At 34.2% G+C, this 27,199-nt stretch overlaps 1 protein-coding gene across 1 annotated transcript; it reads left to right on the top strand.

Moving 5' to 3' along the window:
• The first annotated feature begins 1,282 nt into the window (after positions 1 to 1,282).
• Positions 1,283 to 26,649, top strand: LOC127879140 (cholecystokinin receptor type A-like). The gene is made up of 3 exons (XM_052425808.1): positions 1,283 to 2,285; positions 24,885 to 25,250; positions 25,700 to 26,649. Exons 1-3 carry the CDS (start codon positions 1,871 to 1,873, stop codon positions 26,281 to 26,283), a joined length of 1,365 nt encoding a protein of 454 aa, XP_052281768.1. The 5' UTR covers positions 1,283 to 1,870; the 3' UTR covers positions 26,284 to 26,649.
• Positions 26,650 to 27,199: the final 550 nt, after the last annotated feature.

The following is a 27,199-nucleotide window of genomic DNA, read 5'->3' as shown; positions in this document are numbered from 1 at the left end:
TAAACAATAATAAATTACTTGCTAACTAGTCTATAGATTTAATTTCTTCTATGCCCATGCCAATTAGAATATATCTGGTGGTTACAAGGTAGAAATCCGTCTTTTTGCTCTTTAAAACTTAAAACTAATCGCGTTTGTCGAAATGGACGTATACGCATAGATATCCTACTTTCGGTTTTATAATTTAAAAAATAATAATAAATTACTTGCTAATTAGGATTTAAATTTAATGACAATTTTGCACACTTTTAAATTGCATCTATATGTATTGATTAACATGTATTTCATTTCAAGGTGTGTGGCTTTAATGGTTTTACTTACCACTTACACGTATTGGTGTTCGGTGTAACTAAGTAAAATGCCTTCCAAGTAGACACGATATTTAAAGGCGCAGTCTGTAAGTATCTCGCAGTCTGTTCAGGTTTTATGTTGTTTGCTGCTCATTAGTATGTAAGGTTTGGGGGTGAAGCCTAAAATCTTGAATCTAGTAAGAAAGTTTATTATTAAATATAACTTTCTTAATGGTTAAGGGTTAACGGAATGCAATATTCATAAGTAGTTAGAATTTCTCTAAACTGCCTTTAGAAGATTGCGAATGGCACGACCTGGCAGCTAATAAAGGTTATAATAAAATAAAGTACATATAGGATCTGACACGAGTTGTCATATCATACCATATTTTATTAAACGAGTTCAGGAATTTTGTTTGTAAGCGAGCCTTTATCGAGCTTACTAACGAATTTCCTGGGCGAGTTTAATAAAATATGATATGATATGACAACGAGTGTCAGATCTTTTTATCACATGCTTTTAAATGAGCAAATTAAATAAATATTCACGCAAACATAATGATTAATCCCGAATGTTGTTTACATTTCGTGACGTCATTTGACGTTGCAACGTTATTTCAGCAAAATAACAAAATGCGATTGGTCAATAAACGGAAACTAAGCTAATGAAAACGCTTACAAATGTTGTATTACACATGTGTAATATAAAAAATACGTTACGGTTGTATTACATGGGAAACAGGGTATAGCATGTGATAAATAATAGTATGTCATTGTCCAGTGGATACACTGTTTTAAATTGGCAATTCGTATTTCAAACACGGCATCACAGAGACAATCGGGCTTATGTCAACGATAGCCATAGAATTTCAGATAATATCGAAGCATCACTGTTGGATAGTGAGGAATAGCAATCGTTTTGATCAGGATGCAGAGCTCCAGTCTGCCGCTAGGTTTACGTTGCATTCGAAGTGAGGGTTAAATAACAGCCAGTTGCCGCGTTGATACCATTTCATAATGGAGTGACGCGTCTTGAACTACAGTTGCCACAGTTGCCAGAGGGCGATATAACCCATTTCGTTTTGGAATATTATTTTTATTACTGACATAAAGTGTGAATCAGACATATAATCTGACTGAAAGACAAATAATGCATAAGAGACGGGGTCAGAACAATTAAATATAATTTATCCTCGAGCATTAAAGGATTGACCGATTGTTAACCTTATGATAAATAAATTAAACGTGAATGCACAATAATGTTTAAAATGATGGGATTAAGCGATATAATACTAACATAAACATTGATACATTATACGGTTGAAACGAGTTGAATAGCTTTCTCTATTGGATTATGTGTTGGTATTGTATTACATTTTATATCGAGACGAAAAGTAAAAGTTGAGAACATTTGCCATTTGCCATTTAATTAAAATTGAAAGGAGTGTACATTTGTTCACCGTATGAATCGTTTGAATATTAAAATTACTTTGATAGATTCTTTTATTGTGGATGTCTTTATATTTCATCATAAAATTAATTGAATAAGTACACGACCTGCAAGTTCTTTAATTTTCAACATGTCGAATATTACAAGTGCAACCCTGATATTAGGTGGATTACTGAACTCCACTCAAGTCTACATTAACATCAATACAGAAGAAATTATCAAAAACGCGACAACAGCGGACTATTTTGATAATGAAACGGCTACGACACCTGTTCAGAGTTTCAGTCAGTTGAAAACAAGTGATATAATAACGTTACCTCTCTACGCACTTATCTTTATTTTTGCAGTGGCAGGCAACATGCTTATGATTATCATCTTAATACAGAACAAAATGATGCGGACTGTGACGAACGTGTTTCTACTGAATCTGGCAGTCAGCGACCTGCTTCTTGCCATTTTCTGTATGCCTTTCACTATCATACCTATCATGCTTCGCAATTTTGTCTTCGGGGAAGTCATGTGCATATCTATACGATATTTACAAGGTAAGCAATGACCTGCAGTTATAACTATTGACAATATAATAAATAATAGTTATTCCGTTATTCTTCACCGAAGTATTGACTTGACTCCTTTGCTATCCACAAGTATTCGCTCTAGACAGATGGGCACGTCTTAACCCATTTATGCCTAGCGGACTCTCCCATCCTTCTAAATTGGATCAATTTATTTCCAAAATAAGGGATGACAAGTATATGCATTTCTTACAGATATTCCATTAAGCAAACAGCGCAGACCCTGACGAGACGCCGAATGATAATGACGAGACGCCGCATCATTCGGCGTCTCCTCTGGGTCTACGCTGTTTGCCAAGACCGTTGTAAGGCGTTAGGCATAAATGGGTTAATACTTTAAGATGGGTGTATTTTCAATCAGAGCATACACACATGTGGTATTTTTAAAAATCTTTTAAAAACATGTGATTCTGGTTTAATTTTGTAGAATTATATATTGCGAACATTCTATCTGCTCGAGGTATTTTATATTAAAATTAAATTACAATACAAACTATAGTGTACACCTTGACAATTCGTTAATATTGAACAATTCGAAAAGCCCCCACCCCAACCCGCGCAGAGCGATAACGAGCATAATTTTGAACAATTGTTTTGTTGGACTCTTATAAAAAGAAGATATTCATAAACCGATGTTATTTTGGATATTTTGCGTGATAAATCAGTAATAAGTGCACGCTTAGCATGTTTAATTATAACCTGCAAGTAAGCGATATGAAAATTTACGCCTCTTTTGATGACTAAGTTTTATTTAATTATCTGATGGAGATATTGATATGAATTCTCATTCATTTATCTAATTTTATTACATAAGGTCACATGTCATTTCCGGGAAATTTAATTTTTACACGTATAAACCATATATTTTAGCATTTAGTTTTTTTCAGAGACACGAGCACATATCAACTAACGGTTTGACCATGAAGTTAATGATAAATCATTAATACTTTTTCGAGATGATCTCTAATGTTATAATTGATCATATCTCGTCAACAAACAATTTTATTGCTGTGACCATCTCCCGTTGTTGGCGAATATCAAAACAGTATTAATAGTAAATATCGCAAATGTTGCTCGTAAACATATTGTTTTAAATAAATGTTTCCATAATACTACAAAATTAAAATGTTCATATAATATAGACGGATACTTTTGCGATTAACATCTTTGTTTAGCTCGAGCTTATGGAACGCCGTCATTCTTAACACGATGTACGTTAAACATTGAATTATTGTGGAAAGGCAAAAGGACCAAAAGTAGGTTGTATGTTTAAAAGTGATAAATGTAGAACAAGGTCAATTTAAACAAAGCTGTGCGGTTTATCGTGACATGAAATTTGAGCTACTTTTATCGACTTTGTTACGATTGGGCAACTGCTGTGAATTTGAAGTGTTAAGTACGGAACAGAACAATGGGTAATTTTTATTTGCACCGTGTTGCAATATATAATGACAACGGTTTAATTTTGGAAATGTCTAAGGTTCATGTTAACAAAAAATGTTTCGTATGTGAACGAATTTTTTCTTTCAATTATGAAGCGAACAATGCGTGATTTTATTTAAAATGTAATTGAATTCGCTGATGAGAATAAAACCAATGCGGTCTTAAATCAAACTAATAAGCATGTAAGTGCTGTTATGACTTTTAAAATAGTTAAGGCCATAGAAAATAAATTCCTAGGTTCTCATCCCCGCCCGCCCATCGAAAATAATCCCGCCGAACATTTTTTATTTTGAAAAAAAAATCGAGCCGCAAAATACTGAGGACGAAACGGCTGAAAGAGTACGAAAATAGCGAATTGCGAATCGGCAACTCAATGTCTCCGAGACGCTTATCGAATTTTAACGGCGCACGAGCGTCGTCTGAAATGTAAGTGATCGAGCGAAAACAACAAAAAAATGTGTCTTGTTTTGAGGTTTTGAAACGGCGTTACAACCGTAAAAGATTGGTACGGGGTGTCAAAATGTGCAGAAACTTTAACTCTCGCGGACCTGTACGATGACTATATTTGTGGTTCGTATGATCAAGCCCCGTTGAAAGTTGACCACCTGAAAATCGCCTGTGCCTTCGTCGGCCGAAATAAATTAGAATTGACACAGGTGTCACCCGATGTTACAGTTAGTCAAACTGTCGGCTGCCTAGGAAATTGCATTGACTTTAGTATTGGAGACACCCCTGAAACTTCCCATATTAAATGTGTATCATCTTCATTCTCAACATCTTCATCCAAATAATACAAATTTAACTTGAAATAGTAAATGCTGTCTATTGAATGCATACTATGTTTTAATCAATCATGTCTAATCATACTGAAAAAAACTATGTAAAGGGTTCTGTTACATATTTGTATTTTATTTAATACTTTGTCTAGTCAATGTTTCATTGAATGTCATAATATGTTTGACATGATATTAAAAGGGTAAAATAAAACACAATAATAAAATTTGGATAATGTATTTCTTTTATTCTATATAATTTTACATACATACGTACATATAGGCGTTATGCATATAAACCAACAAATTCGTGAACATTTCATTACTTATATATATGTCAGACACATTAAATGAAAAATAAAAAATAAAACCAACCCACCCGACCCAATTTTCACCAAAATTTGGATGAGAATCTAGTTATTTATTTTCTATGGCTTATTGGAAATATTACAATTGCTTGATGTATTTTAATAAAATTACATGGATTACCATAACTTCACTATTTTGGCGAAATAACAAAATGGGTGAATATTGGAAATATTCGAATAACGTTGGTTAACGAATATTATGTCTATTGTGTTATATTAGAAAACGGTCAAACATTCCTAATGTAATGAACATAATTCCGGCGAAGTAATATCAACGCTTCTTAAAGTAACATTACTACTCAAAATCAACGAAAATTTCGTATAATTTTTCGTAAAACAAACTGAACCAATTTAAAATCAGTGTTTGTTCCTTATGGCAATTGCCGAACTTTCAGCGCCATATGTGGTCTGGTAAAATAGACGTTTGTAGATACAAAAACTCGTTTTTATTATTGTTTTTGCATATCTAATTCTATTTTAATTTCCCGCAACGACATCATTCATACGACACATAAATACTAATATGGTGTTCGTGTGTCGTATGAATAGATATATTCGCGGGAAATTAAAATGGAATTAATTATGTCACAAATAAATAAAAAAGAGCATTTTGTATCTACCCAAATCTATGTAATCATACCACATCTAGCGTTGAAATTGTGGCTATTGCTATAAGGAACACTGATTGTTTAGGTGTTAACTTTATTTTACAAAATTCTTTACGACATTTTCTTTGATTTTGATCGTTATAGAGACTTTAAATAAAAAAAAATCATCAAATGAATGAATGAACTTTATCTAGGGCAACATAAGAGTAAAACATTGGTATTAACTGAAGCGTGTTGGCAATCATCCACTTCTAGTGCACCAAACTACATGGATTTCAATTAATTATTTGAAGATCCGTTCATGTACACGAAACGTTTGCCATCTACTGTTTGTAATTTTTTGATGAAAATAAACACGAGTCAGCAAACAAGCTGCGATAGTGTGGTTTATGAAAATAATGTTTGTTATCGTAGAGCGAAAACATACCTATTACGTACTTTCCATCCGTGTAAGTGTTCTGTAGCAATTACGTTATTTTAACCTCGGTTCTACTCCCTCACTATTGAAAAAATGAAAAAGGTTGTAATTAATTATTCACATATGTGTTCGTATGATCGAATCTCACCCACGAAGATATATGTTCTGTAGCTAGTCTGGTATTTTAATAAGCACATCGAGCCAAGATCTACATGACGCAATAACATTCGATTGAAGTTATTTGATCAACGATAAAGAGACTGTTGGTATTTATCTATTCTATAAGGCTCGCTAATAGACAATCTTTACTTTCGCGGGCATCTGAAAATAAATCGAATGCACTTTTCATTTCTTTTAATAACATTCATTATGCTTATTAAATAAATGTCCTGGTGTTTCAATCATCATTTTTTACATAACCAGTTCTTGTTTAAAGATTTGCATTTGTAAGCAATCAGCATGAATAGGGATTCCATTTTACCTCGACATATCTCAGGAAGAAGTCTTGTAAACGACGCAGTAATTTAAATTATATTGAGTAAACGAAATAGTATTATTATATACCTTGCTTAATTTTACGATGTCTATACCATACGATATAATCCGAAATTAAAATATGCGGTTACACATTATCGTTTAAATCACCCAGGGCAACGAAAATCGGTACGAAGTTCTGTTCACCAGACACGTGAGATCACGTATACAGTGAGATGGAGAAAAGAACATAATCTGGCAAACACATTTTTTCCGGAAAGTCTTGTCTGGTATTTATTAAGTGGTGCATATAAACTTACAAAAATAAAATGAATAAAGCATACAATACATATGAAACCTCATATGCACGCTCAGTATCCTTAAATAATATAAAAATGTTCAACATCCATGACTCCTTCCGTGTTTTTGAATGTGTTTTAAAGAAGACAATAAAATATTTAATTAATAAATAATATTTGTAAGTTATATAAACGACCGTTAATGCATACCGATCGGATTAAATAAAAATTAAGTAACTAATCAAAACGTTATTCTTTACCTAATAAGTCGTGTTCTGAGAAAACTGGGCATAATGCTTGTGCGTAAAGTGTCGTCCCATATTAGCCTGTGCAGTTCGCACAGGCTAATCAGGGACGACACTTTTCCGCTTTTATGACATTTTTCGTTTAAATGAAGTCTCTTAGCAAAAATTCGATTAAGGCGAAAAGTGTCGTCCCTTATTAGCCTGTTCGGACTTTACGCACATGCATTTTGCCCAGTTTCCTCAGAACACGACTCACATTATAAAATGTTAACAGGAAGAAAGACATTCAACTGCAAAAGGCATCAAATCCTTGCAATAACATTCATAGTTGATAAAACGTTAATGAAAATATGACCACACACGAATATATTCGAATGCATTATATGAATGTCCGTAAATATGTATTCGATTGTATAATTATTTCATTGCCCATGTTATTGATTATAATTATACTGTAAATAAATGCAGTGCACTCTTTTGGTATTTTTTAAGGTTAAACACTAAGCGAAAATCTTGTTACTTTGTCGAGTACCGGTTTTTATTTATAGGATGACTAATATAAACCTGCGATGAAGTTAAAATATGCGGACACACATTTTGGACGTTTGAATGAAGACATAATATTTTATTCCCTGAAGAATTAATGTTTGTGCAACAATCGGTTATTTACGAGACCGCCCGCTCAACAGCTGTAAAATTAATTAAGGTATAAGTGATAACGGCTCCCGCGGCTGAAATAAATCAATAAAACAATGCTAAATTGTATCTTTGCGTTGTAATACTATCCATTTAGCTGCATATTTTGTTATGTTTTCAGTGTCTTATGATAATACAGTATAACTATGTTTATGTTAAACACTATACGGTAGGTGGAAGAGGTTGAAAACTACTAACTGTTGATTTATTGTATAACTGTTAAAGTGATATTATGTGCATCTTACAGTATGTAGGTTTCTATCGCAACCGTTGTTTATTGTTGGTGTTTTCACTTCATATTCACTTTTATTTGTTAATGCAGCATCAACATATTAAAACAATATCCCGGAAAGAGAAAAATAATTCATTTGAATATCAACCGTACTTTCGTTTTGACAACTGACGACAGAAATGATTCAATGTACGATGTGAGTCTTAATGTAGGTTGTCATGCAGATTCGTTCGTACGGCACAAAGACACAATTTAGTTTTACGGATCATTTCGGCTTAGAGGACTAGGTGAGTCATGTAAAATATCGAAAATAATATATATATTTTTATTAACAACTGGTAGCAAGATGAGTTGTAGATTATTGGTCAGTTACCACATTTTAACTAATTCTTTTGACCTGTTTATTCTTTTCAGTTCAATTCAACTGTGAAAAATGACCATAATATCACTTTAAGACATTCTATACTATAGATGGTGACGTCACTACGGTACACAATGACTGTTAAGAATATTAGCTGGGTTATGCATATTATATTGGTCGCTGCTTTTCGCCACGTTATGTGTTACGCATGCAACATTGTAATGCTGTATGCGCATGAGTAACATTCATATTCGAAATGGCGCAATAAATGGGGTCATTAAAGTTTAAACGACAATATACACCACACTGTGTGTAAAGCCATTTAAAGTTGTACGGAATAAAGTTTTGAAAACAAACCACTGAAGTTCGAAGTTTTAATGGTCCTCACTTATTATCTGAGTGTTGAAATATTGAAGAGAATCCTAGAAATAATTCTCAATTATTGCCTCACTAGCGTTACTTCTTTTTTTCGAAAAATTGTATTTGAGGTGAATTGGAATATCCTGTCAGCTTTGATCATGTATCATCAGAAAGAAGAGTTGCTAAATAACAGTATATTTAATAGAAAAGTTAATTCTAAAATACCATTTTATAATTAAATAAATCATTTTTTTAATACCTTACCTTTTTACACACTGCTTTCACCCCTAAAGCCACACTGAGCCTATGTGATAATCAAACAATGTCTCAGTTATATATTGGTTATTTATTAAATGCTTTGTAATGAGCTGGTGAAAGTTATCGGGGAATTAATTCCTGTTAAAGTTCTCTGTAAGGGACTGCTTATTAGCTCGGCTGTTTTCGGAGAAAACCCGAGGTATTGTCATAGCCAGCTCGTCGTGTGGTCCGCCGTCCACTGTCCGCGTCGTGCTAAAACCTTAAAGTGCTTCAACCTACAACTTTGAAACTTCATATGTAGCTGTACATTGACGAGTTCTACATGCCACACCCATTTTTGGGTCACTAGGTCAAATGTCAAGGTCACTGTGACCTCTAAAAAAATTATTTCTGACGAGATTTCATTTATTCAAAACTGCACCCGCAGCCGAGCGTGGCACCCGTTATGCGGTGCTCTTGTTTTATGCATTAACTCCCTCCATTTTAGCCTAAAAAAATGCCTCCCTTGATTTTGCGTTGTACGAGAAATAAATTAATATCTGTTCTCCTGCTTTCTTATGTTGAAATTAGGATAATTATGTCCTGTATTTTACACGTAATTACATCGAAAGCAAAAAATTCGTCCACAATACAAATCATAAAACACCGTACCCTTAGTTCGCATTGCTTTGGTGTTTCGTTCAACTAGGGCGAAAATGCTCTCGTAAACGGCAACAAGCGCTCGTGAATAAATTTAATTTGATTAAAAAATGACATTTTTTTCCATGATTTCATCCAAAAAGCACACCCATATCGCCTATGTATTTAGTATACGATTACATCCCTGCGTATTTTATGTGGATTCCTAAATTTCACCACAAATAACTTTTCTTTACTAATATAGATTTGCAATCCGCTTGATGTGTTGAATACTTTTTTTTCGACTAAGTTGGAGAATTCGGAAAACTGTTAAAGCCTTATTGAAACAGCTTTATCTATCCGAAAGTAAAAACTGGACGTCGTGAAGGTCATGACATAATTTCGGAATACTTAAAATAACTTGTTTATCGACTCTCTAAATTTGCGGTACTTTTTGTTTTCTTGAATAAAGTTATGTTTTAAAAAACAGATTGTCTTTACATTGTGGCAATTTTACTCAAAAAATGGAATGGATTTTTTACGTGAGTTATTATTTTGCTGCTATTGTTTTCGTTCCGTCTTTCACTCCATCTTTGAAGTGATATATAGGTGTCATTTTAGTTTGTTTTGAACTAAACGTATATAACAAGTCCAGGACAAATCTTGTTTACCAATGTTTGTTCATCACACTTAGATTTCAGTTTATCAGAAACAGTAAAATAAGGATCAAACACAATATCAATTGGCAGAAAGTAAGGCGCAAACAATCAGGACGGAAGATGGGTTTGCTGTAGCTTTTTCAAACGTATGTGTAATTACTAATAAGCCCGTAATTTGTCTACATTCACACAATAAGAGTAGGTCCAGTACAAGGTAAACGTCAGTTTAATAACACTTGTACCATTGTTATTCTTTTGCGTACATAAACATCACATCTGTGCATGCCCTACCCTACTATCGTCATAAACTGCAAGCAGTGAAGTAAAATTGTTATATTGTATCACGGTTTGTAAAATTGGTTTTCATTTGAAACTTATTAAACCACATTCAGCTACGCATCCTCTCCGGAATGCAGTAACAATGAACAAATACCATGCTATCTTCATTCACGTATCTTTTTTCCAGTTTATCAATGTCTCTCACAAGTTGGTTCTCTTAAGTGTGAAAAAACGGTGTGTGAGTGTGTGTGTGTGTAATTAAATGAAAATATAAATCACTGGACGAGCATGCGCATTGCTTGAATCTGACACAAACCATGCTGCAGATTCAATCATACGTATGAGAAGATTAGAACTGTCTATGATATACGTTTGCCATGAAAATACTCCTTATATTTAAAGGAAATGTTTTTCTGAAATATTGGAACGCTACGAAGCATATTTTATGCAATTAGTTATCATTTTAGGTCAGAAGTACATCATATTATTTTATTTATTTTGTTTGTAAACTAAATTATCTCGAAAAGACGAATAATATTAGGCAATCACTATTGTGTATATTTCTGTGTTGACTCTAAGAGTACAATGAAATACCATTTAAGGATTACATAGTAATAGTGTAGTATGTTTGCGTGTAATTCAATTCACTTCGAAAAGATACATACCATTAATAAAACATTCCGTATATGTGTAAATTGACTCTAAGACTCGAGCGCAGTTATAATCACTAACAAGTCGCAGGACAAAGACACCCGAGAAATCATAAATCAGTATTATATTAACAAGTCATTTGCCTATTTTGTGTTAAAGTTTATACCAATCAGTTACTTGTTTTTAAAGGAAAAACGTAAAGTACGTACCTGGTTAGCCACCAAATTTTGTTTTATGAAAACGCCGATTTGGTTCTACGGTATTCGTGCTTTCCTCGTTTGTTTTTGTTTCAAGATCGTCAACCTCGGAATAAAACGGTATTGAACCTTACCCATATATGTTGTTTATGTACATGACCCTCGAGGGGTATTGAACCTTACCCATATATGTTGTTTATGTACATGACCCTCGAGGTATGTTTTCCTATATGATTTCCACTCAAAATACGCAGTATCCAAAGGCTGTTTCATCTACGATAATTAGTGTATTGCCCGTGCTTATGTTCATGAAAAATATCAATCGTCAGTTATTCTTTTGTCGATGAAAACGTAGAGTTCGAACGAAGAAATAATAGACATCTGTTAACAATTCCAAACTGCTTGTTTGTGCAAGGACAAACTAATGGGCATTTTATTCCAGTTCAGCAAATCGTTAAGTGTATCAGACTCGCGATAATGATTTCAACAATGTTGTGTACTGCCATCGTCTTGTAAAAATATATGGACATATTTACGTGACCGTTTACTGACATTTTGAACTAATAATATTTGTATCTTAGATAAACAGAAATAGTGAAACTTCAGAAACATGATCATGATTATTCAAGGCAAATGACCAATTGCTTATAATATTGTCCATTTGCACAATGGTTTATTTATTTAAACTAACTGCACGCTTTATTCGTGTAGTACAGTAAAATATAAATCCACTGCTTCCAAGCCTCAGGCGATTTAAGCGATAAAAATATCAACAATGTTTGTATTTTATATAAAGAGCTTATAAATAACCCAAATGTTCAAATATGTTATCATTAATGGACACCATAGAGAGTATAATCGAATCTCATTTCAGTTTTGTATCGTCCACTTGTATAATGTAAAATTTACGTACTATTTAATGATCAATATGTTTCCTCAAGATCACAAAGATGATTACGATACGGAGATTCTTAAAGAACTGAAACAATTCTATGCAATTTGTATGGTTTAATGGCTGAAAAGATGCCTAAACAAAAACGCTACAAGACTTGTTTCTTGGAACAGGAGTTGATTTTAATGTTAATCCCTTCATTAGATACGCTTAAAACAATAATACTGATAAAAACAGTAATCCAAAATCATGCTATTATTAATTGCAACTTTCAAAAGTGTGAACGAACAATTATATCTTCTTAAAATTTGTATATGTTTGTCATCGATTTGACGTTTTTCTTGGAAGTAATGCAAAAACTGTATAATAACGTTTTTAACAATTACATATAGATTATATTATGTAATCTAGTTGCGGCCATGTTTCGAGTCGCGCATATCGCTATTGATAGGGCGCATCGCAGCCTTACAGCACCTGTCTAGGAAATACCATTAATGATAAAAACACATATAATTCGGTTAATGTCAATAAAAAGAGCTCATTGTATGCGAATTGATTGTCCAAAGAAATTCTGGAAATGTCAAAACATGTTTATTGCATTATTTTCTTCATACGGACAATGTTTGTCTCAATAGGATAACATCGATTATTACTCGCGCATGTGTACAGTGCTACTGTTCTGCATTTGCGGGGGGTGGGGGTGTTCTCACTAGCTTTTTTTATCAACATATTCCAAATAAAGTGTCATATCTAGTTTACGGAATAACAATAGAACAACCGGCCATATGATTGATACTTCTGCTACGACAACAACAAGAATAACACCACTTCTACTGCAACCACCACCAATACTACTACTACTACTACTACTACTACTACTACTACTACTACTACTACTACTACTACTACTACTACTACTACTACTACTACCACTGCTACTACTACTACTACTACTACTACTACTACTACTACTACTACTACTACTACTACTACAACTACTACTACAACTCCGAATACTACCACCACACATTATATTCTTCAATTTCGTCTACATCAAGAACATCATCTTATCATTCTACAACTAATCCTACTACTGCACAAGCAGATTGCAACAACCTGTGTTGTAAAACAATAAAATTCGCTAACATTACTTAAGCACAACTTCTTCCAAAACAAATTAATTTCTACTAATAAACATAATTCTTAAATAATATAAAAGCTTCTACTCAACAACTATGACACAGATTCTACCAAATAACAACTACGGTATTATAATAATCATAATTTCACCTGAATTTATAAGATTTTTTCACCAAGATAAACGTTCTATCGAGCAAGTGCATGAATACACGACTATTAGCGCTAAAATCCAGCGTATCAACCTTGCATACACATGCAACGCTAATTGCTCGGATTTCTGTATGTAAAGTGTAAAGTAATTAGCGCTTAAATCGGAGTGGTGGATAGAAAACTCGATTTTGCAACAGCGACGGATTAAACTTGCTAAATGACTGGCCAGCAAGCAGTCCATCCTCAATTAAACATACACTCAGCTTTTACAGTCATAAGCGCTTTAAATTGCGTAAAACTAATAAATAACGGTAACCGTATAATAACATTTACGCAGATGAATTGCCTTAAGCACGATTAAAGTGAGCGGTGATCCATGACCTTTGACTCAACAAGTAAATATGTGATACATGTCATTAATGACAATTACATAGAAACATTTACTATGTAAATTAACCGCTTTATGCCTAGCGTCTTGAAAAAAAGGCCTTGGCAAACAGCGTAGACCCAGATGAGACGCCGCATGATGCGGCGTCTCATCAGGGTCTGCGCTGTTTGCTTAAATGAATTTCGGTAAGAAATATTCTAAATATGTAAATAAATATACTAGACATCCCTAATTTTGGAAATAAATTGATCCAATTTAGAAGGATGGGAGAGTCCAGTCGGCAAAAATGGGTTAATGAGTACGCGTAATTCTCGACGACTATTTACAATATGATTTTATTCGCATTGGTCTTCACACTACTCCATATTTTTATAATACATTTTCAATATAAATATGAATCATATGTTACTATTTGATAAATTTTCTGCACTGTATACGTACGGTTTTCTATGGTTATTTAACTATAAGAAAGCTTTTACAAGAAGAGAGTTTGTTAACTGCTCGTCGGCTTTTATTACTAGTTACCGTAAGCATATCATCTGTTACAAGCACGTGAAAATCATGAAAACATGTAGGCACGACTTGCCGTCGTTAATTAATTACATGCTAAGAAATTCAATTAAATACAAATTTACCTGAGATTATAAATTATTATTCCGGTTATCTGAAAATTGATATACAGAAGTGGTTTGAATTATCTGAAAACACACATCCAATTTTAATCATCTGTTTATAAAGTTACGTTTCTGTGTACATTCCCTTTTCAATTATTTATGTATCTGAATGAGAACAGCAAGTTGATGTCAATTATAAAAGGCGAATCACACAAAACGCATACGGACACATATCTTGAAAAGTGGGATTATTAACATTACATATGTGGGTTGGGGATAAATGGAGAACTTAAAAGCATTGTTTGCGTTGTTATTAGCATTTGACATTATTGTTATTATTATTATTATTATTATTATTATTATTATTATTATTATTATTATAATTATTGCTTTTTAAGAGGAAAGTGTCGACAATTGCGTGTTTATGACCGAATATGTACACAAATGATATATTGCGATACGTTGGAGCTGATTTAAATAAAGTGAAACTGTTGTACGTTACATTACATGTTACTATCACACGCTAGTACAATTCTTATCAAATAAAAATATATCATTTAATGTATTTTACGAATGATGGTATATTGTCTCAATACCAATTGCATGTTTCTTCTTCATAAAAAGTTGTTGTTACGAATGAAAAAATATATCCAGGTTTGTCTTTAAATTCCTTCCGTTATTGATTACTTACTTAAGGAGTCAAAATCCCTATTAAACAAGCCTTAAAACAACAAGCAATACTATTGTATTAGTGCATTATGTCAATGTAGCCATATTTGGTATACCCACTCGCAGGAATTCATTTATCTTAAAGTAATAGCACAGGCATTTTCTCCACTTATCTCCATGTCTTCGGTTGCTCTTTTTTTTCATAATCTTACTTCGCCAGGCGTTTATCAGCATCGTAAGCAATGAACGTGAATGATAAAAACGGACAAAATATACACGGCTAAACAACATGTTTTTGTTTATCCAATATACACATTGTAACGTTGCAATCTCGTATACTATTGTGTGTAAATGCTCTTGCAACAATTGGCCTTTGATAATACTATAGCATATAATACACCGATCAAGTTTGTATGCCTTTTCAACAATGATGAAGTTCGTACAGGCAATATATAACATATTAAAATGCATATTATTAAGTGTAAATTAAGCACTGCGTGGTATGCGAAACAACAAAAACCGTACTGAGAAAGGATTGTATTTTGTGTGATTGATTATGGTTGTGTTATTTGTATATTAATATACAGTTGTTATTGTACTGAACAATTGATGATTTGCATCTGTTGTAAGCTTTCAAGCGCGGATATATCATGATTACTCCATTCTGGTGTGTGATTAAAAAAAGCTGTGAACATCAATTAAATGCATCTTTACCTTGCATTATCAATGTATTTGGTATCTGGAAAAAACGATACATTATGTGTTTTAAATTGGGAAAAACGAGATACATGGTGCGTTTTCATTGATTAAAACAAACAATAATGAGATACAACTATTCAAATAAACTTCAAACTATACTCATAATAATACTTAAATTATTAAATCTTAAGTCATAAACCTCAGTAGTTATTCCACGTGTTGATCATACTAGTGAAAACAATAGCAGACAACCATAGTTTTATTCTCTTGATGATGTAATGTCAAAGTAGAAGCGTTTCATTTTTGTTATCATAACATTTATGATTGTGTTACGCAGATGTGTTTGAGTTATGAAATGTATACTTATTAGCATTCAAACACGTCATGCATTACCCAACGCGTTATAGTTAAATGCAGTAGTTGATTAGCAATTTGACATAAACATATGGGTCGTTCTCTGCGAAAAAGGGGTTTAATGCATGTGCGTAAAGTGTCGTCCCATATAAGCCTGTGGAGTCTGCACAGGCTTAGCAGGAACGACCTTTTCAGCAAAAACTTGATTTTTGCTAAGTGGAGACTTTCTTGAAACGGAACATATCATAAAAACACTTTACGCTCATTCATTAAACCCCTTTTCACAGAGCACGGCTCATATATCAGTTGATTAGCATGTCTGTACTTTATTCGCCCAAAGGGAAAATATTTAAGTTGCATGTATGTATTGAACATGTAGTCAAATGAGCACCATCGTAGGTGTATTTTTACCATACTCTTTGCAAGCGACTTTCCTTCACAAGAGCAAACAATATCCACTATTTCCAGACATCCAGCCGATTGAGCACGCTGTTGTAATAACTTTGTTGTAAACAGAACGAAGAGCTACGATTTCAAGACGTCAAAACAATGTATACGATTACGAGTGAGCAATATGTTACGAACGATATCGAGGACATTATGCGAAAGCATCTCATGGTACATGTATCTACAGTTCCGATATCGTTAATATCTTTGTTATATAAGAAAAAGACAATTATTTGCTTTTCGAAACGCCCGTAGATCTGCTTCAACACTACTTACGGATTAACATCTGTATAATGGTGACGTTTTGATGCAATTTATTTGAATGTTTGATAGGTTTGCTCTTGATTAGCGTATAATTACTTTATAACAAATAGGATTCTGATAATGTGTTTATTCACATAAATTAACATTGGTTGGTCGTATTTTGCGTTGATTTTTCGAATGCAGTGAACCTTACTTTATAAAATTGTTTTTGTTTTCTTCGTATGTTGTTGCATTGTGTAGATTTAATGGGAAATTCGACATTTTCCATCAATAAATTACATAGTTGTGTTGCTCAGACTCATCGCCTGTTGATGGGGTTGAAGTTTCAATTTCTCTATAGCTGCATGAGAAATTTTCCATTCAGTATTTCCAACACAGTTTACAGCAAAAAAGTACGTTTAATAACTTTAAAGAACTAGCAACGGATTTGTGATTATCATAACATCTATTTTATTATACCTTAGTGGCTTGAAATGCATCAATAATGCCAATCCGGTGCATGCACTCAATCGAATGCTAATGCAAAAGGTGACCGTCCACAATTATTGGCTAAGGATTCTTCCGATCGGCAGGCGACTAACTCGTAGAACTGACCTTAACAATTGATCAATTGATGGATGGACGCAAACGCAGAAACACTTGGTTTGGCCAATATCTTCTTATCAAAACATAGTTTGGTGAAAATCTGTTTTGGACAATTGTCAGTGTTTGTATTAATCTAAGCGCCAGTGTGGCGCTGGAGTAAATCGCTTGAGGAGTTAATATTGGTTGACCTGTACATAAACTTGACGCGTTGTAGACATTTAAGGTGATCACTATTTGGAAAATATATCAACTAATAAATTGAACTATTGTGGTTTGATAATAAACCGATGCAACACCTAAATTACGTTGACAGAAGCATAAATATATGTTAAATATGTGCTGCATCGAACACAAATGCATATACTTTAACATGGTTATGAAACAGTACAGTGCATTATTTTGAAATAATACAATTTTAGCGTAAACATATTTCTTTATTATTGGCTTCATTATTAATGAACATTTAATTTCAACAAAATGGACTATTTAAAAGGATATACATCTCTGTTGCAATCGGACAATACAACACAAGAGTGTGCTATAATAGAAGGCTACACTAGTTCCAATGACGGAAATATCATGAATTCTACTTCATTCACTAACTACACATCGTCATCAGTGCATAAAGTGTTCCGTTCTCCGCAATTGAAATTAAGCGAAATTCTTACACTTCCACTGTACGGATTAATTTTTATAACCTCGGTTGTGGGAAACCTTCTGGTTATTATAACACTGGTGCAAAACCGAAGAATGTGGACGGTAACAAATGTGTTCTTACTCAATCTGTCAGTAAGCGATCTACTTCTGGCAGTGCTGTGTATGCCATTCACCATCATCCCAATTATGCTTAAGAACTTTGTTTTTGGTGAAATCGTTTGTGTTTCAATCAGATACCTCCAAGGTAAGCGAGTGTCGCTATTTTATGCGTTATGGTACATACACAAGTGACAACGTTGAGAATATGTACATACATCATTGATGCTGACAAATATGCAGAACTTTCGTTTAATAATTAAAGTATTCTCTCACTCATCAATGATCTCGTTGGTTTAAAATGTTTAATAATTTCATATAACGTACCGTTAAAACTAATATACATTGGTTTCCATGTTAAACATTTCTTGTAACGATATTTTTCGATTTTTCCGATCGCGTGAACCGCAAGGTCAGTATCAACAAAAAATCTTTAAAAATGCGGTTTTGGACGTAAATCTATTCCAGTTCTAATCCTTAAGCCTGTTAAATGGGAATCAATATCAATTAAAAATTAGTTAAAGGGAGTCGTTAAAGCAATTTTTTTATTTTTTTCAAACATTTCAGTACATATATATACCAGCAAATAAATGATGTTTTAAAAAGTCTAAGCTAATTATTACTGCAAGGAAAACTGATTCAAAATGTTGCAATGATCGGACCCGGAAAGTCTGGAAGGAAAAGCTGATTCGCAACGCAGGATTTAATATTGCGAAACACAAAGGCTATCTTAGTACTCAGTGTATTTATTATTATATCGATTTCAAATAACTTATTACCCATTATCCGTTTTCCGATAATTTTAACATGTTCAGCATTATTTTTGCTGTTTAATCGAGTACGGATTTTTTTTTAAATAGATGGCCATTTTTTTTTAATCTTCACTTAACTAAATTGTTAACAAATCCCTTTAAGTATTCATTAAAAACATTAAACATAAGAGATTCAGCCATTGTTTGTGATAGTAGTCTGTAAAATGACCAAGTAGTAATCAAAAGTTTTACAATCCATAAAGCAACCTCGTTTTTCAAGGAATTATTTAGAATTAGACAATATGTACGACCAAACATTAACTCGTTAATCATTATAACTTCATACCTGTATTTGAGTATTTATCTGAAATTAAAAGAGAATCAAACAATGATTGTCTGCTATTGTTTTCAATATGCATGTGCGTAAAGTTTCGTCCCAGATAAGCGTGTGCAGTCCGCACAGGCTAATCAGGGACGACACTTTCCGCTTTTACGGTATTTTTCGTTTAAAGGAAGTCCCTTCTTACCGAAAATCTTGTTTATGCGGAAAGTGTCGTCCTGATAAGCCTGTGAGAACTGCACAGGCTAATCTGGGACGACACTTTGCGCACAAGCATTATGCCCAGTTTTCTCAGAACGCGACACATATTGATGTTAATTAAAACATTCGAATCAAACATATTACCGTGGATGTAAGACATGCTACGGCCTCGTTCTTGATAACTTACCAATGCCAAACATTATGTACGTTGAGTGGTAAATAAAAAACCATCTTAGAAGCATTTTTACCCTCTCATGACCGGCTTGATATTTCCTCAGTTTATTTCCTCTCCGATAACAATCTATAGTTTGGGCTAACTGTTATGAATAAAGATAACCACTCAAATCGCATTTTCCATAAACAAATCAAGAAAGGTCGAAAAGATATATATCAACCATCAATTCGCCAAAATTAAAACATGAAGTTTTTATTTAACATCTGTGATGTTGTAGTATTAACCGAGCTATAACAATAAATATAATTGCTAATGTCGTTTGTCAAGAACAAAAAGCAACAATGAAGTGGAACGCAAATATTAGCAAAAAATAATGTCCAGTCGGAACAGTGACGCCCCTCGGCCTTAAATTACCATCTATTTGAGCCATCAAAATCATCACGCGTATGAAACATACATGTATGTTAATCTTAAATATATTTTAATCACTTATACCTTCAATAATTGAAACACAGCAAAACACAAATGATTATAAGAGAAAATGAAGATATCTTATTAGTGAAGAAGAAGAAAATTCATTGCGCACGAGTATTTCCTTTACCTATGCAATACAACACTCTAACAGCTGCGTTTAATAACCACACTATGACAGCTCGATCGTCCACATGCACACCGGATCGTCAAATGGGTGTAGGCACAAACAAGTATCCCCATTAGTTTTATAAAGAGGCCGAAACATTGTGCGCAATGCTTAACTTATTTAAATTGTTGTTCAGTCTGATAATTATGTTTTCGTTAGATTGATATTAAAAATTATCTTCTTTTTTTTATCTCGGACAACTGTCAAGTTTATTGTAAAATCAATTTGAATCGTTAGTGAAAATACAGCATAAACCACGGTCTGGTGAAGCGGCTTATACTTATTATATTTGCAAAGGCTAAATCTCATATTGAAACACTATTAAGTTTCAAGTAGCGCTTTTTGTAAGAACACTTTACATGTGGAGTCTGCGAGCAGTTTATTACAGTCGATAAAAGTCAATTAAAAGGAACGCAATCGGGACAAACTGCTCAATTTTGTGGACTTTCCAGACACCGGCGTGGCGTTTGCGTTCCGACTGAATTCCAATAAAACCAATATATTTCACGAACCGAAGATTATCCAGATTTCGGGAAGCGGGGTTGTTTTATTATTTTGCTTGCTTAATTGATCTTCAAATATGTTTGAAATTAAACATTCACGACCATGTATAAGATTGTTACGTACAGATAATGGCTAAAACACCTGTTTCAGTGAAGTGAAGCGAGGACCTCATAAATTTAACCCATTTATGCCTAGTGGACTCTCCCATTCTTCTAAATTGGATTAATTTATTTCCAAAATTAGGGATTTCTAGTATATTTATTTCTATATTCTTACAGAAATTCATTTAAGCAAACAGCGCAGACCTTGATGAGACGCCGCATCATGCGGCGTCTCATCTGGGTCTACGCTGTTTTTGTCAAGGCCTTTTTTCTAGACGCTAGACAGAAACGGGTTATATATAACTGAAAGAAGATAAATATCTATAAGCAAGTGTCCTTTTTACATTCAACGAAACGAGTGAAATAATCGATATTTAATTTCTCGTGATAGTAGAGTTGTTGTCAACATTTGAAGAACAAATAACAATATCAAAAGAGGCTTTACGAAACAAAAATGTCTTTTCATTTTGAGGATAATTATTAAATATAATAACGAAGGTATACATAACTGTGATAACGTGTTAAAGTAGTTCATCATAGAGTAATACGCAGGAAAAAAAGGTATTCTTTCATCAAATTCAAACGATATGCTAAATCACTTTGTTTTGCAGGTGATAGTTGAACAAAACAATATATGCAAGCATCGAGGATAGTTTTTATTGCAGTATTCCCTCATTTTCTCGTTATATCTGAATTTCTGAATTAAAACAGAACGCATACCAGGTTTACCCGTCCGTCAAAAAGAACACACCACCTGTGTTGTTCTGTCTGTTTGGCAAATAAACATCTCATTTCTTGCTGAGAAACATTTTGATCTTTATTTTTACGGTTATAAGAACCGACTTCTTTAAAAACTCTAATTTATTTTTTATTTAAGGTTTAAAGGTTTTATGTATGGATGGCTTTCTAATGAACTTTATTATTTGTTAAATGATGGCGCTGCAACTTTGAATAAATATTTAGCGTTTACATAATAAAAACATCACCATTTTAAAGTGTAAGAATGATAGCGTATAGGCATTTGCCAACACTAGGGAAAGAACCATTTCGTTATCACGAGTTTAATGAACCTACCGAACAAATATCCCCTAATAAATATGTATATGGACCGGGCTCTGTGGAAAAGGGGTTTAATGTATATGCGTAAAGTCCCGTCCGAGATTAGCCTGTGCAGTTCACACAGGCTAATCAGAGACGACGCTTTTCGCCTAAACTGGATTTATTCAAGAAGAGTCTTCATTTAAATGAAAAATGCAATATAAGCGGATAGCGTCTTCCCTGATTAGCCTGTGCGGACTGCTAAACATGGACAAACGCTCCGCCTAAACTGGATTTTTGCTAGGAAAAGACATTATGTAAAAGAAAAATACCATACAAGCGGAAGGTGTCGTCCTTGATTAGCCTGTGCGAACTGCACAAGCTTATCTGGTACGAAACTTTACGCACATGCATTAACCCCCCCCCCCTTTTCACAGAGCACGACCCATATTAACATGTATGATTTCTGTTTAAGCCGTTTTATACGATTATTCTTGTTAAATTTATTATTATATAAAATCTACTTGAAGAACAGCAAGTATGAAACACGTTTGTTTTTGTTTACTTTAACCCATTTATGCCTAGCGTCTAGCAAAAAAGGCATTGACAAACAGCGTAGACCCAGAGGAGACGCCGCATGATGCGGCGTCTCATCTGGGTCTACGCTGTTTGCTTAAAGGAATTTCTGTAAAAATATTCTAAATATAGAAATAAATATACTAGATATCCCTAATTTTGGAAATAAATTGATCCCATTTAAAAGGATGGAAGAGTCCACTAGGCATAAATGGGTTAATATAAGACTGAACTATTGGAGTATTGCGTGTTAGTTGTTACCCCACGCAGATCCGTGTCGTTATCAGCATGACGCAATTTTGCTTCGGATCAACGTTATTGTTCTAAACGCGTTTAGATAAGACCCCGCGGTTTGTTACCTTGGACTTTTTATAACCTTCTTATCGCCAGACTGATTATCATAAATGTGTTGTAAGAACACATGCCATTTATAAACGAAACTACGTTACTAGCTGGACTTAGGCGTTTCTCTATATGTTCATCCCATTCAAACGTTTATGTTTATCAGTAAAAACAACATGAACTATATTTAATATATTAAACAGAAGCTTTCTTATTAACATGTACATTCAAAGTGTCTAACGCGATCAATAGCCGATAACTTAAACAAAATTACTTAAAAAAAGTTACCGACAGTTGGTTATGCACTGTAGGTGATGACGTATTTGAAATGCAGAGAGGCGATAGCGAATAGAGGTCTCAGAGCTTTGGGAAAGGTATATTCTGACCTAGATTAAGGTCAACTGTACTTCAAGGTTGTTAACGTAATAGATACAATCAATACGGAAGTCACAGCTACTTGTACGGTTGCCATTTCTGTTTATTGACTCTCATGACTTGTGAACCAAGTCGATAAATTTGATCCGAGGATTGGTGTGACACTATTCAAATATTCTGCAGTTTAATTTGACATTGTATAATAGACCAAACGTTCTTTCGAACCAATTTTGTTAATTGACTTCTGATTTGACCATGTTAAATTTGTAGTCATGCGAAAAGGGCAGATAATTCAGCATGATGCTATATACAATAGTTAACTTATTTATGCCTAGTGGACTCTCACATCCTTCTAAATTGGATCAATTTATTTCCAAAATTAGGGATGTCAAGTATATTTATTTTTATGTTTAGATTTTTTTTACAGAAATTCCTTTAAGCAAACAGCCCAGACCCTGATGAGACGCCGTATCGTGCGGCGTCTCATCTGGTTCTTCGCTGTTTGCAAAGGCCTTTTTTAGACGCTAGGCACACGACTATATTTTTCTCACCCCCTCCTGTAAATCTGTGGTAATAAGTGAAGCCAAACATGTGTCTTAAATTATATTGGCCATGCTCTATAAAAGGGGGGTTTAATGCATATGCGTAAAGTGTCGTCCCAGATTAGCCGGTGCAGTCCCCACAGGCTCATCAGGAACAACACTTTCCGCTTTTATTGTACTTTTCGTGTAAAGGAAGACTCTTCTTGACGAAAATCCAGTTTAGGCGGAAAATGACGTTTCTGATTAGCCTGTGTGGACAGCACAGGCTGATCTGGGACCCCACATGCTTATCAGGGACGACACTATACGCACATGCATTAAAAAACTTTTCACAGAGCGATGCTCAATAACTCAAGGTTAGTGTTAACAGACCTAATCAGTGAATTTATTCTGTTACTAATATAACACTTCAAGAACAATAAAAACAACATGCGATTTATTGAAATGTCTCGATGATAATTAACCTGTCAAATTAAGAACCACGTATATAGCTTCAAAGAGCCAGCTGGTAATTCAATCATTTTCCAGGTATATACGCAATGGAATCTTGATAGTAAGATTTTTTGGCAATGTGTTAATTATAACAAAGAAATTTTAGCCACCGACAGTTAAGGTATTAAAAGTTTATTGCGATACATAATGCACGATATATAGCAAATTACCAAACTATTGATACATTTTGAATAATGATTAAACTATGCGGATAACATGACGTCTGTGATCGAGTAGAATAAAGATGTTAGAAGTAACACTATAATTCACATTGCTTTAAGATTTTCAGACTATTGGTTTGATATAACTACTCTAATGTCTGTAATATTTTTCGTGAATATTATCGTATTATATCTACAAATAAAATATTTATTCGAAAGTTTGATAAATATTTTAATCATAACATGTACACCCATCATATTTATACATGCACGTGTTTCTCCTGTGTTCATTAATTATTGTTTAAGTCTTCAAGTACCGAGAACATGCCTTTCATTATTGATTAATGTTTTGGGGTAAAGGAAGATTGGGGATTTTACGTTATGCTTGTATTGACAAACCATCAACGCTAAAGTCCCATTCAACATCTCGTTGCAGGTGTATCGGTAACCGTGAGCTGCTTCACACTTGTGGCCATCTCTCTGGAACGCTACTTCGCCATATGCCAGCCGCTTCATTCTCGGAGCTGGCAGACCCTGAAACACTCGTATAAGACAATCCTGGTGTGCTGGGTTGCTGCCTTCTGTGTGTGCATCCCCATTGCTGTGTTCACCAAGCACAAGCAGACACCGTCTGGAAACTACACGTGCCGTGAGAAATGGGACAACCCGACCCTTCACAAGGCTTATACCCTGTTCTTGGACTTCGTCCTTTTATTGGCCCCCACTCTAATCATGAGCATATCGTATGGTCGCATTTGTTACACCCTTTGGAGCGGTATGAAAATGGATAAGAAAGTAGTGGGTGAGTGTATATAGATGTACACATTGAGTCGCGCACTGTGAAAAGAGGGTTCATGAATGTGCTTAATGTGTCGTGCCAGATAAGCCTACATTCCGCACAGGTTTATCAGGGACGACACTTCTCACCTAAACTATTTTTTTGGTAAGAAGAGACTTTCTTAAACAAAATCATAAAGCGGAAAGTGTCGTCCCGGATTAGCCTTTGAAGTACGCACATTCGTTAAACTCCCTTTACACAAACATTGCCCATTTTGATAATGCTAAATTAGTGTATAAGTTATAGGCCAGGAGTTAATCTACTTGTTATTGAAGTATTTAATATATGGTAAAAAATCAATTTTGATTGGGTTTCAAAATAACTATTATTCTATTGATAATTTATTACAGATCATGAATTCCCTGTGACTTCCATGTGCCTTCAATGTGAATACATAATTCATCTCATTTCAGAGGAGCAGAACGGAAATGGGGCAATTTATCACAAGTCAAGTATATGCACATCCAAAGACGGCTTTGGGAGAAGTATCACCCCAAGTGAAATGGTAGAGCTGACAAACAAGCGAAAGCGCTCGACAAAGATCAGCTTCAATGCACGGGGCATCAGGCAGTCTAATAGCGAGAAAAGCCGCGTGTCGAAGAAGCGCGTTATCAAAATGTTGTTCGCTGTCGTGCTAGAGTACTTTATATGCTGGACACCGTTGTTTGTTGTCCAAACCTGGATGACAATGGATCAAGATCACGCTGTGCAGCACATATCTAACTTAACGCACACAACTATATTTCTTCTTTGCTATGTTTCCTCGTGCTGTAATCCGATAACCTACTGTTTTATCAACAAAAACTTTCGCGATGGCTTCAAATCGGTATTTCGCTGCAATCGATGCAAGCAGCCTATTCGTGCCAGACAAGAAAGGCCATCTTATTACCATTACAGTTCCTCTCGCACGGGCGTTAGTCATATGTCAACATTCGACAAAGCTAACGGCAAGGAAGACTGCAAGGAAGACTGCAAGGAAGACTCCGATGAACTGTGACTAAAATAAAGAAGCACAACCAATGTTATACTAGTTTGTTTTGATATAAAGGTAAACGTATCAAATTCTTGATGCACCTATACTAGGATATGTATAGTCTGTTCCAAAAATGTTCATGTAGTATTTGATTTTGTATTGTTATTATTATTAATGCTGGATAGTTGCAATCCCATCCTTAAGTTGTAGAACATGTGTACAAGTTTTAGCCTTGTGAGATTATATGGTATCATTTTAAATAGACTAAATTGGTTCTTGTAAAGAATGCCTGTGTTTACTATGTCGTAGTTCGTTTATGGTGTATACCATTGATAACTAAACTTTGTATATTAAAGTTTCAATTATAATTAAATTAGTTTATAGACTCGTGTTTGTGCATTTATTTGTCGGTGTTATATGTGCGCTGTAGGTCAATTGGTAACACAATTAAATGCGTTACTTGGCATTTCAACATCAGTCGTTTGGGGATATTGTTTGACTAAATATTACACGTCTAGTATTTTTAATAATCACGAACGAAATGCCTCGGGCTATCGATTGTATCAGTAGCTGTTATCACCGTTTATATTGCACCGTGTCAGTTGCCAATTGGTCTTATCTCATGTGCGGCCGGCGATGCCCCAGATCAGCCTGCGCATCCGCGCATTCTTGTCAAGAGCTCCTCTGTCATGCTATTCAAGAAAAGCTTCGTTGTCTCGTTAGCGACAAAAAAAATCCTGATCGGAAAGCAGCCAAGGCTGGTATTCCGGATTTTCGTAATTCTGTCTTAACAGAGTTGTCGTTCGTGCGGGACGGTATACCAACTTCCGGTGTCAATATAAACAATTAGAAAATACTACTGCTGCATTTTTGAATGTCAAAATTTTATCAGCAGAGTCAGAAATATTCTATAAAAAAGTTAATTACCAAAGGACTAAAT

This window comes from Dreissena polymorpha, chromosome 4 (genome assembly GCF_020536995.1).
Source record: "Dreissena polymorpha isolate Duluth1 chromosome 4, UMN_Dpol_1.0, whole genome shotgun sequence".
NCBI lineage: Eukaryota > Metazoa > Mollusca > Bivalvia > Myida > Dreissenidae > Dreissena > Dreissena polymorpha.
The sequence above is the reverse complement of the archived record's forward strand: the minus strand, read 5'-3'. Positions and strand labels throughout refer to the sequence as shown.

Bases quoted from the DNA above. Each gene is read 5' to 3' on its own strand.
- LOC127879140 (XM_052425808.1), top strand. From the start codon at position 1,871: ATGTCGAATATTACAAGTGCAACCCTGATATTAGGTGGATTACTGAAC. The intron at 2,286-24,884 runs GTAAGCAATGAC...ATCTCGTTGCAG, and splicing joins ATCTATACGATATTTACAAG to GTGTATCGGTAACCGTGAGC. The intron at 25,251-25,699 runs GTGAGTGTATAT...ATCTCATTTCAG, and splicing joins AATGGATAAGAAAGTAGTGG to AGGAGCAGAACGGAAATGGG.